Source organism: Carassius carassius, chromosome 34, assembly GCF_963082965.1.
Source record: "Carassius carassius chromosome 34, fCarCar2.1, whole genome shotgun sequence".
Classification (NCBI taxonomy): Eukaryota; Metazoa; Chordata; class Actinopteri; order Cypriniformes; family Cyprinidae; genus Carassius; species Carassius carassius.
The window spans coordinates 20236106-20247998 of NC_081788.1; the positions used below are offsets into that span (position 1 = coordinate 20236106).

Here is an 11893-nt window from a genome sequence, read left to right on the forward strand (position 1 = left end):
TCTCTCTCTCTCTCTCTCTCTCTCTCTCTCTCTCTCTCTCTCTCTCTCTCTCTCTATATATATATATATATATATATATATATTGGGTGGCAGGAAAGGATTTACTTAATTTACACTCACAAATTATTAGTAAATTTCACAAATAATTACAAAGAAACGTCAGTAACACAGTGAATTGAACGTTAACATTTTAAGACAATGTGTTTCTTTGACATATTACAATTATATGCTAATTTAAAGTTTCATTATAATGTATGAGGTTGGGATCTACATCTCTCTCTCTCTCTCTCTCTCTCTCTCTCTCTCTCTCTCTCTCTCTCTCTCTCTGTGTGTGTGTGTGTGTGTGTGTTTGACCTTAAATATTTCTTTAAAGTACTCCCTGAGATTTAATGTAAATTTAAGTTTTCAGTAACTTAACACTCACATGTTCACAGTTTATCCTGATGCTGGTTGGTCATGTCAGGTTAAAAAAAACATAGGCCTATATATATAACTTTACAATTATTTTTTTAAATTTCATGATTTAATACATTATTAGCATTTCACCAATGTTTGGGAAACCCTTTGATGAAGAGCAATATTTTCTTGTAGATTATATAGGAACAATGCATGGGCATTATCCACCACTAGGAAACAACATTTGTTACTCTATAAAACACAACTGTCTCATCTGAACTGTAACTTCAACATTCCATGCCCTTAATTGAATGGATGGGAATGTTAGCATTCACTGGCACACATGATCGTGACACAGGCACGTTTTACAGCCATGCTGAGTCTGAGATAGACGGGTCAGGTGTGTATCCTCACACTGGTGTTAATGAAAGCTTTGATGATTTCGATCCCTTGAATGAGCCAAGTGAAATATCTATTTGAGTCCCAGACATGGCAGTTTTGATACCGGAGTTATTTCAGCTTCCATACAATGTACACTCTCTTAGAAACAAAGTGAAACTTTCTTATCCTTAACTCATAAGGTTTTGTCAGTAGTAATATATGTTTTTCAGTGGCCCAGGCTTTATTTTCTCGGGTGGTCAAATAATGAAATGCCACATAGAGCCATTTGTCCACCTTGTCCACCTGTCTCTCTTTCTGGTTGGTCTCCCAGTGTGTTTTGGCTTATATATTCAGCCACGAAAACAGCCCTAAAGATTACGCAAGGTTCAGAGTGAGGCTTGGAGGAAAGAAGCACATGATGAAATGCCAAGTTATGTTGAAAACAAGCCACGTGATGGAGGAGTAGCAGAGAGTACTCTAGGTTGACAGAGTGGGGCCTTAGCAAAACGGTCCAAATAGTATTCTAACTCTCCATTGGGTATATGCATAACAGAGTCAAAAACAGCAGTGTGCACATGTACATCCCAAAGAGGATGAGATCTGACTGGTGAGGTTCTGGTGTGTTAGGAAGAGTAATGTCTGGTTGTTCTGTTTAAGAGAACTAATCTGCATTTGTTTGTACAGTGCAAAAAAATATGTGACCCTGGACCACAAAACCAAAGCTTATTTATTCAGCCTTCAGATGATGTATAAATCTCAAAAATGGTTTTGTGTTATGAGGTCAGATATGTGTGAATTTTTTTGGGGGGGTGGGGGGGTGAGGAAAGTGGAGAAAATGAGAAAGAGATGTTTGGTGTTAGGTGTGTGTGCGATGACAGTGGAGTGTGAGAGTGCGTGTGTATTTGGAGAGGGAGAAAAAGACAGACAAGTGTGTATGTGTGCTTGGACTGATCTCTTTGGGAATTCTGTAGTCCTCTTCTGTTACATCAAGGGCGTGTAGGTTTTCAGAGGAGTCAGCTAGTACATACACACATGACAAGATTTATTTACACTTCTGCTGTGGCGCCAAAACCTTTCCTGGATTCAAAATCCACGTGGCAGGAAAGCATGAGCAGCCTATGAGGTGACTCTCATCAGAAACATCAGGCACTGACAGAAGAATACACCTGAATGTGACTGCATCCACTCTACTCGCTTAACCTGAGATTGTGGATTACATTTACTGCTTGGGTGCACAGAATAGGTATATATAAGGTCTCGTTATAAAAAATAATCTATGAAACTAATAAAGTTGAAAGGTTTTGTAGAAAAATAGCAACCGTGGAGGGAAGCATTCACTTCTTCTTTCCTCTTAAATGAAGAATTTTGTCGATCCCTGAAATATTTTTCTGATTAAGCAATGTGTCCTGGGCCTCTATTGCGTAAGCTTGCTTTTATCAGTTTAGAAACTGGAAATCCTCCAGGCCCCAAACAATAAACCCCGAAAATGTAAATACTAGTGGAACAAACGGAAAAATATTTGCATGCCTGTGAGAGTCTGAATAGTCGGAGTTTACAAAAGAACAAAACAGCGACGTAAATGCAAGGGTAAAAAAAATGTTAAGCAGGATCACACACTGAAATAATTAGATATGTTTATATGTAAGCCTACATATCTCTAGGTATGTACAAAATGTCCTAAGATATGTGTAAATATTATGTGTACTCTTATCTAAGGATATTCATATCATAAAACTCGTTTGTTCGTTTCTTCCTCGCAATATTATTTAACTGAATGCATTTATTTAACTATTTATTTTAGTTTCAGAGTATTTTAGAGTCCCTGGGTTTCAGTAGTCTAGTTAACATTATAAAATTGCATATTCGAATCCCAAGATAGACAACCTTTAGCAACCTTATGCAACATTTAGCCGCATTGAATCAGCCTGACGGCACCAGCGCTTGATTTACATTACAGCGCGAGCGCGTGATTTCACCTCGTCCTGCACGTAACCACCACTGCAGGAGCATGAGGCCAAAGCTCCGCCCACTGACGTGCAGTTTCTGCTTCGTTCCAGTTCTGGTACATTCCTAAAGAACACGACAATATCCAGATAATAACACGTAACAGACGGTCGGGCCAGGCGTTTTGTTGCTGAAAGTGAAAGTTGTTGATCAGTGCCGAGGGAATGTGACGGAGCAGAAAAGCTAGATCCGATGCAACTCACTACTTAACCAAGACATTTGTACCCTTTCCAACGACTATATTTTGACATTAATACATTTATTGTGTGTATGCATGCGCATATACAACATTTGCAGTTGGAAGCATATATTATGTTAACACTTTTTATGTAGCCATTCTATGTGTTCATGTAGCGAAGCTGGTTTACAGAACAATAAACAGAATACTTGAATACTGAGTCGGTTCTTTGAATCAGTCAATCACACTCGCGCATTGATTCCTCAATGGACATTAATTAATGTAACCAATGGTACATACAGTGTGACGGAAGTAGATGATGATATATATATATATATATATATATATTTTTTATATAATAGTGCATGTATTGCCATTTTATATAATCACTGCACTGCACCAATATGCAGGCAAAACTATGCTGTCCTAAAAAAATTAAGATGTACACATACAAAGGCAACTGGCCAAATAATTATTCAGTGTATCTTCTGTTGGGTGTTTTTCCCTAATAAAAATTAAGTAGGCTATATTAAATTATATTATTCTTCTTATTATTTATTAATATGTATTAAACGTTGCATATGCATGTAGTATTAATACATTCGTTGAAACAATATCTTTCAGTTGAACTTACCTATTTTTTAGAGCAGTTGTAATCATAGTTTCATTAGGAGTATTTGTTACATTTGTGCATGAAATGCGCTTTAACGAGCACATAACCTTTTTTTTTTTTTAGCACATACATTTTTTTTTTCGAGCACATAAACTAGCATAACCTTGTTACAGCGTTCAACTTCAGTGTTGCGTGACACTAAAACACGCCCTCATTATGATGCAGAGATTACTGGAAAAATCTGGAATTGGGGGCAGACTGAAGAGGTGGTGTTGAAGCCGAGGGCAGAGCGCGATTCACAGTTAACGACTTCATCATCCAAACAAACTGGGGCTGAATAATTATTTCCTCTAAACGTGCAACTCAGCACTTATTCAGCATGCAGGATAGTAGACAACAGAGCAATAAGAGATAACTATAAACTCATTACAGTCTGGCCGATTAGTCGTAGTTGAAACGCTAAAGAAAGAACAATTATAAAAGAGCCTTGTCCAAAAAGGAAAACCCGTTGAATAACCAAACTGTGGACCTAGTTAAAAATTAGTAAAATAAAATTTGTGATCAGGACTTAAGGTAATGCAACATTTTATTATACAGGTGTGTGTTGTGAAATGCCTTTATCGCCATCTAGTGGACAGAAACAAAAGTTTCACGTTTATGAAACAGCGGGCTTGTGTCGGCCCTGCAATCTAATTTAATTGTGAAAATCATGAGAAGGCTGAGAAAATAAGACTGAGACAAAACCAGAAGAGCTGGAGAAAACAGGATTGTCTTTCATTTTAGAAACAGACAAGATTAAAACAAAAGCAGAAAATCCACATGACTATGAGGTTATTAAATAAAATTCCAGGGATGACGTACTGAATGATATCTTAAACTTTTATAGTAGTCAGACATTAAGTCCTACCGCTTCATCAAGTATTTAGTGAGAATTAGTGATGATGCAAACGCAACCAGTAACTGAGAACAGAACTGATGACATACAGACAAGAGGAAGTGGATTTAATATCTCAACCAAAGACATAAATAGTCAAATATAATCTTTAAGTTAAAGATTATAACAGCTCAACAGAACAAAAGGAATTAATCAGAACAATTTTGAAAAAAAAAAAAAAACTGATAATACTGATTTCTAATAAAAAATACTCTGCATATGCCTACACATGAGAATATGGAGAGGTGTACATGTCTCTCCCTCTACACAGAATATTACAGTACATTAAAGTGTATAAAAAATAAAGTTTGGTTTCTGTTTCATCTGCTTTTAAATTGTAAATTTGCATGGTTCTGATCTGTCTGAAATGTAAAGGTCCGCTCTCTTTTTCAGTGGCACATCCGTGATGTCATCTCTTTCTGTTAAGAGAAATATACACTGCATCAGCATGACATAAACCATTACTTTGTTTTGAATAAAAACAACCTGGCTGCCTCTAAAATGATAATCATTTATTTTCTTTTTCATTTATGAAAGGAAATATTAATGATTTAAAATGTGAAATACATGAAGATCATATTTTCTGTGTTTGTATATACTTTACAGATGCAAAACATTTGGAAACACTATGCAAACAGCCACAAGCTCCTGATGTCAGTAACAGGACCTGGGGTGACATCTGATGCCACGGAACCAATTCAACTGTGACTACTGAGATAATGAACTATAGATGAAGGGTTTTTTCTGCACTAGGAGCTCAGACGCTCATTAAGAGCCTGTGAGAAAATGATAAGCGGCTGGAATATCAAACCCGCTGACTCATCCTGTCCTAGTGTGGCCCTACCAATTAGCAAAGCCATTATAAAATGGCCTTGTTAATTACTAATCATGACATGACGCATTAGCGCTTGTTTCTGTATCAGTCGCTCATTGTTTCTCGCTGTCTGCCCTCATTAGGTTATGGAAAATCACTCTTGACATGTTTCTAAATCCACACACACACATAGAGACGCATGCACATATAAATACTATAGTTATAAAATAATAACAATGTTTTCCGTAGCAAAACCGTTTTACTGCACATATGTAATTTTGTTTTGCCTATTGCTATATTTAACACATACACTTACCAAAGGTTCCAGCTCTTTGTGGTCTATGAGGTTGAATTCAGTAACAAAGTTATAGAAATGTTTGTAACAGGTGTTCACGTGGGCCTCTGCTCCCATCTGGCTCACGCGGTCGAAATGGTGGATGTAGACATGGACAAAGACTCGGAACAAACGAGACAAGATCTTCTTTGCAACCTGCATGAAGGTCTTAGGGAATGGCGTACCTAAAAAAGAAACACCATATAAAAAAATGAATAACCTGCAAGTTTCAATGCGAAAACAGTCAAAAGAGTGAGAACTAAAACACAATTTTTTTAATCATATGCAGGCACATGCATGCAGCCATTGTTTCCGCTATGATTTTGTGTAGTTTTTGCTATTTTCAGGCCTCGTATTTTAACAAACTCCTCCTACAGTTTTAATCGGATCATCTTCAGATTTGGATAGTGGAATCATAAGGCTTTTGCCATGCTAAGTTTTTGTTAAAGGGTGTGTTCGTGACAGCCTGTTAGAGTCTGATGCTTTGCCACACAAAAGGAACTGACTTGTTTTACACAAACTTAAACATGCGATGCCCGTTCTGCACTCAACTGCACGTTTGATAAGAGTCCTGGCCTGAACACATCTGCATAGCAATATTCAGTTTTAGTCATAGCTCTACCTACTATCAACTGGAAATGTCATGTTTTAAATGGTCGCTGTTAGGCCTAAAACCCCCTTAGCTGTTATGAATTCACTGTAAACCATGGCTTCACGGGGCTTATTGCTTTTATAGAACGGTTGCTCCCAGCCACAGCGCTACCATTGCACCCATTTTAGGTCCGGGCCCACCCATTTTGCCCCAGGTCTATGATTAGTGAGTGATTTTCATTCTAGCGGTTCATCCAATAAGCAGTCCGAGGAAAGCTTTGAGTGAAAGCTTCTCAGCCAATCAGCGGCTTCTACCCCATGTGTGGACTCTGCATCGTCACCAGCAAGTGATCCAATGAAATGAATGACGTTGGCAGACGTCATTCATTCAAGAAAGACACAGACAGTTTTGCTAATATGAAATGTAAAACAAAACAAAGCAGCTTATTTTACTTTAAATTCAGAAAGAAATGATCAGAGGAACAGAAAAGTGCCGCAGAAAAGCGCCAGAACGGAGATGAAGGGAAACCTATTTTTTGGGGGGGTATTTTAACTGGCCCATCCTGTTTTCTGGAGGCCCACCTACAATAAAAATCCTGGCGCCGCTAGTGGTTGGTCCATATACGTAGTAAGGTTTCACAGAATAAAACCAAGCAAATAAAGTGTAATGATATAAATAAAAACTGTATTGTTCCACTAAACAATGTAGTTCCTCAGAAACAGTTGTGGTTCCAACAAAGTGGTTGCCGAGCAACACACAGAAGTAAACAAAGGTGTATGTTTGTAGTGTAATTTACAACAGCATCGAATGCGGCTCAACCAATCAGAATCAAGGACTGGAACTATTCGTTTTATAAAAATGACATATTCCTCCTATATTCATCACTTTAAATGAATATTGCCCACTGTTTGCGATTTTCCTAAAGCCACTGGGTGGAAGTGGCCCCTGGTGTGAGGGCCCTTTCAGTGCTGCTTGCAGCTATAATTTCTCATTGTGATTTTACATCCATATCAGGTCCTAACAACATCAAACTAGTTATTTGTAGATTAAAGGTAGAACTGAGACAACATGCTGAGCCTGCTGATATCATCATAGTAAACAAATGCCTCCTATCTCTGGATGGTAGGCCTATGTCTTTTCTCATTCGCATGTCCTCACTTCATAAGTTGCTCATCTGAGACACGTGCTGCGATATACATCGCAGAATCATATTTCCTCAGTGCGGTTTATTAATAGAGCCCCGTGGACCATGTCCTTATACATGGGATATTCTCAGGCCCCGTTTGTTTACACTAGTGCGTTTTCGTTTTAAAACTGTGTTTTAGAGTTAAAATAATCCGCGTCATCACTGGCTTTTCAGCTGCGTGTCAGAAACAATCTCCATCTACACTACATAACCAAAAACGCATTTCACATGACCATTCATGCACACTGGGCAGACGCCGTAAAAGTGTAAATCAGAGGTTGGTTGCTAGTCACTGGCAGGTTAAAAAAAAGAGCATGATTGCTATTCATGATACGGTAACACAGTAGTCAATGATATGCAGAGATCACGTGGGCAGCCACACCAAAGTTTGAAAGTCTCTGTTTTGGTCCGTTTACACCAAAATGCAACCCAGGAGTTTTCAAACTAAAATGGGGTCAACAGCGTTTTCAAAAGTCTCCATTTTCAAACGTGGAAGACACCGGAGTAGTGTAAACGATGGCATCTTTTTTCTCATCCACATGTCCTCACGTCACAAGTTGCTCATCTCAGACACGTGCTGCGACGGATTATACATCGCAGAATCATATTGCCTCAGTGCGGCTTATTAATAGAGTCCCATGATCTGGCCTGGATGCAGACAACCATGTCCTTATACATGCCATATTCTGAGACTGTCTGATTGCATTCTAAGAATCTGTTCCATTTGCAGACTTGGTCTATTTGTATCCCACTGTAAATTGTATGTACCAAATTGATATGCACCACAGATGTCCAATGACAGGTTGAGGATAATGAGACAAAGCCTGGAAAGTCAAAAACTACACTTGACCACCCCAAAGTTGTCTTCATAATTTATTATCTATATCTTAATTGATAGTTAATCTCAAATGATGCTGCAAATGGTCAACAATAGGGTGACCAAACGTGCCATTTTCCCAGGACACGTCGTGGCCAGGATTTCTATGCCTAAAATATCCAGGATTTGGCTTTGGGTTCCTGTTTTCATACTTAATACGGCTAATGATCGTTTGATCAATACAATGCATACATTGTACGTAGTCGACCAATCGTGGTGTGTGAGAAGGTGGGATCTACAGAGAATAGTCAAAATATTAGTGTTCAACTCGAAGCAGCACTGAGCATCCCGAATGGTTTATGACATCAAAGTACCATCAGGTACTGTGTCATACAACAATTGGTCTGAGCAGTGCTAACAAAACCAAAGCGTGGATATTTTAGACAATATAGAAATCCTGGCCTGGCCGTATCCTGGGAAAATGGCACATTTGGTCAACCTAGTCAACCAATTACTTTTTATATGGTGACCTATATGATGTCTTTAAATGTCTGCATAGCTCATTCTGATGACCTACAGAGGTTTAAGTTTGACGGACTTAATAGAGAACAAAAGGTACAGTATTTGGACATTTAAGCCACACTTCTGATGACTTTTGAATGTTTGAATGTCACTGCATTGGAAAAAATGAAATGAAGTAGCATTCATTTTAAAGAATTATAAGCCAGTTTGTTAGGTTTTAAATGATAAAACAATCGACATACTAATAAAAAGACTGATTTTATACTGTATGTTCACTAAAATTCTTTGAATCCATTGGTTAAAAGTGCTCAAATAACTCCAAAAAGTTAGTTATGAGAAAAAAATCTTGGATAAAACTTTGGTATTTTGCTGTCTGACCAATATAATTAATTTATTTTAAGTGACTGCAAATTTATTTTATTACACTCCTTTTGGTTTTTACCAAAGAACCTTTCAGAAAGCAAACAAACTTAAACCCTACATCTACAGTGAAGTAAACTGTAAATTACTGTAAACTTGAGGGAAACTGTCAATAATCTTGTATGTGGTTTAAAACAACTTTACACATCCAACAATTTAAGGAAATTTTAGTGCAAAACATAAAGTTTTGTTCGGATCATTTGGTCCTTACCAACATTAGTGGGGAAGATGTGCTCGTTGTTGATCTGGACCTCAATCCAGTCCATTAGCAGGCTCATGTATTTGGGTGCTGAGACAGCGGTGGGCTTCTTATACTTTTGTTCATCCTGCCAGCGGTACTCGTACTTAGGCCCGCCTGACATAACGGGGCAGGTCTGGTCTGTGCAGGAGTCACTGATGGTGCCATAGATGAGATTGATGCGGTTAAAGAAGTCCACCACGTGAACGGCCACCCAATCATTGAGGTCTTCACCATGCGGCAGCTGCACCGCCTGCTTCAGGTCCAGGCCGGCATTCAGGGACGCCTGTGCTTTCTTGTGCAGCTCAAAGCGCTGCGTTCCAGGCTCAAACTTGCGCTTGGGCCGGAATGTCCTGTCCTTGTTGAAGACTTGTTTTAGGGCTGTGGACATGGTTGCTGGGGGACAGGGTTGTTGTGTAATGTGTCTAGAATGAGCCTTTTGATAGCAAGGATGCCTGAAATTAGAAATTAAAGGACGGATAAACAAGGACAATATTGTGTGGAGGCTTTTCAGTATCAACAATTGAGGAAGGACGGATGCTGAATGAGAAAAAGGGAAAGAAAATAAAACTAGGTCAAACTTAGTCTCCTCCAGGGTCCCAAGTCCTTTTGAATAAGGGTTTGATTACATAAGACCAGAACATCATTTTATAAAATAGCACACACATTAAGAGCAGTTTCTAGCAAATATTTTATGTATATACTTTTTAGTGCTGAGCAAGACTAAACTAAAAGAAGATTTCATTAATTTCCATGACTTCTCCAGGACTTTCTCTAATATTTCCAGGTTTACAGATGGGAACCCTAGTAGACAAAACATTAAAAGAGTGCTTGAGAGTGTCAGATTTTCTTCTCGCTGTGACACTGAAATAACTTCATATTTTTGGACCCACATTTTTATTATTGCACAAGGATTTTCTCAAACTCAAGGATCAATTCCAATCTGCTGTGCTTCAACATTAAGTGACAGAATGGCACATGTAGCAAGAAACAGCATTTTGAGTATTTAAATTTTTTAAGATTTTCTCAGTTTAACCAACTGAACAAACAATATATCATATCTGTACTTAAAAGAAAAGTCGGCCACTGAACAGGTTGTATACAGACTTATTATATTTAGAATATTAGGGGAATTACTGAGTACTTTCCTGTTGGACATCATGGGTGGCATTTAATAGCCAGGGCAGGGGGATTCCACTAACTTCTATAATAGTTAAAGTATGTTTATTTATAACACAGAACACATCTTTTTCAAAAGTAGGCCTATGCATTTAAAATTAGAACTTATTATTAAGTTATATATATATTTTTAAAATGTACATATTTTTATATTGTAAACATGTAAATATGTACATGTTTGTAAATGAATGAATGCCAGTAGCATACATCAAAAGTGAAATATGTTGCGCTTCTCTGTCTACACAGTAATTCCGTATGACGATGTCTTTTTAATGGCGTGACCAGGACACGAATAATCACACGAATTTAACTTTCATGAAAACACACAGGTGCGACAAAAAATTACCTTTGTAAAATCGACAACTGTATACCCAGAACGTACAAAATGACGATGTTTTTAAGCAAATGTTTACAGTGAAGTTGAAGCAAACTTACCGAGCGAGCGCCTTTCTTGTTCCGCTTTGATGTGAACCGCCTTTTTACACCGTCCTCTATTTTGTTTGGTATTCAAGATGGTGCTTGTTTATTATAATTACATTGTATTTGCAATTGTTATAAAGTTAAAAGGAACATCGCCTTCGTACTGTAACAATTATTAAGTCCACACTTTCTAAGGAAACCACAAGCCCCTCCCTGCTGAACAAAGTACACTTCCTCTATTGAAACATCAGTGGAGCCTCTCCAGTCCAATAGCGGAGAAGCGTGAACAAGAAGGAAGTGCATTGTATGCACTATGGTTACACGCTAACATCAAAACATTTTATGCATCGGAGATCAATTTATTGGGGGCTATAAAGCTGTGGTTGGCTGGCAGACTTTTTACACATGTTTATTTGTGAAAGGAAGTTTATAGACACATGCCTTGAACTTAAACCTTAAAAGAACAGGAAAGAAAAAAGAAATAAAAATAAACAGCCATTTACCAGAAAAATGCAGTTTATGGAGTTAAGTTTACGCAATCTGTCATCATGCAGAATTTTATAGGCTTGGCAGCTGAATTATAACATAAATAACAAAAATGTAAAATGTAATATAAATAGAATCATTGTTTTGGCTGATAAATATAGTAATTTATAATACATTTGACATTGAAAACAATTGTGACATCTTGTCCCAGTCTGACATTTATAAAAATAAACCTATTCTGAGAACAGTTTAACCTGTGTTAAATGTGTTTCAGTGTGGCTTTGGCTGTGGTCTTCTTTATATATTTGTATAATTATTAAACATATATAATTATGTTACTCTTTTTATGTTCAAGTGGAAAGTTTATGCATACGACAGA

At 37.6% G+C, this 11893-nt stretch overlaps 1 protein-coding gene across 2 annotated transcripts; it reads right to left on the reverse strand.

Annotated features, from left to right (window-relative positions):
• Positions 1–4553: 4553 nt before the first annotated feature.
• LOC132114684 (MOB kinase activator 3A) lies at positions 4554–11270 on the reverse strand. 2 transcript variants are annotated; one of them, XM_059522943.1, is made up of 4 exons: positions 11044–11270; positions 9403–9884; positions 5637–5839; positions 4554–4925 (listed from the first exon to the last, which is right to left on the reverse strand). In XM_059522943.1, exons 2-4 carry the CDS (start codon positions 9818–9820, stop codon positions 4896–4898), a joined length of 651 nt encoding a protein of 216 aa, XP_059378926.1. In that variant the 5' UTR covers positions 9821–9884; positions 11044–11270; the 3' UTR covers positions 4554–4895. The 2 variants fall into 2 exon arrangements, with proteins under 2 accessions (XP_059378926.1, XP_059378928.1); XM_059522945.1 differs by having other exon boundaries at positions 9403–9969.
• Between the last annotated feature and the right edge of the window lie 623 nt (positions 11271–11893).

Coding starts and splice junctions, on each gene's coding strand:
- LOC132114684 (XM_059522943.1), bottom strand. CDS start 9,820: ATGTCCACAGCCCTAAAACAAGTCTTCAACAAGGACAGGACATTCCGG. Junction 5,840..9,402: donor CATCTTCCCCACTAATGTTG/GTAAGGACCAAA, acceptor TTTCTTTTTTAG/GTACGCCATTCCCTAAGACC. Junction 4,926..5,636: donor ACAAAGAGCTGGAACCTTTG/GTAAGTGTATGT, acceptor TTCTCTTAACAG/AAAGAGATGACATCACGGAT.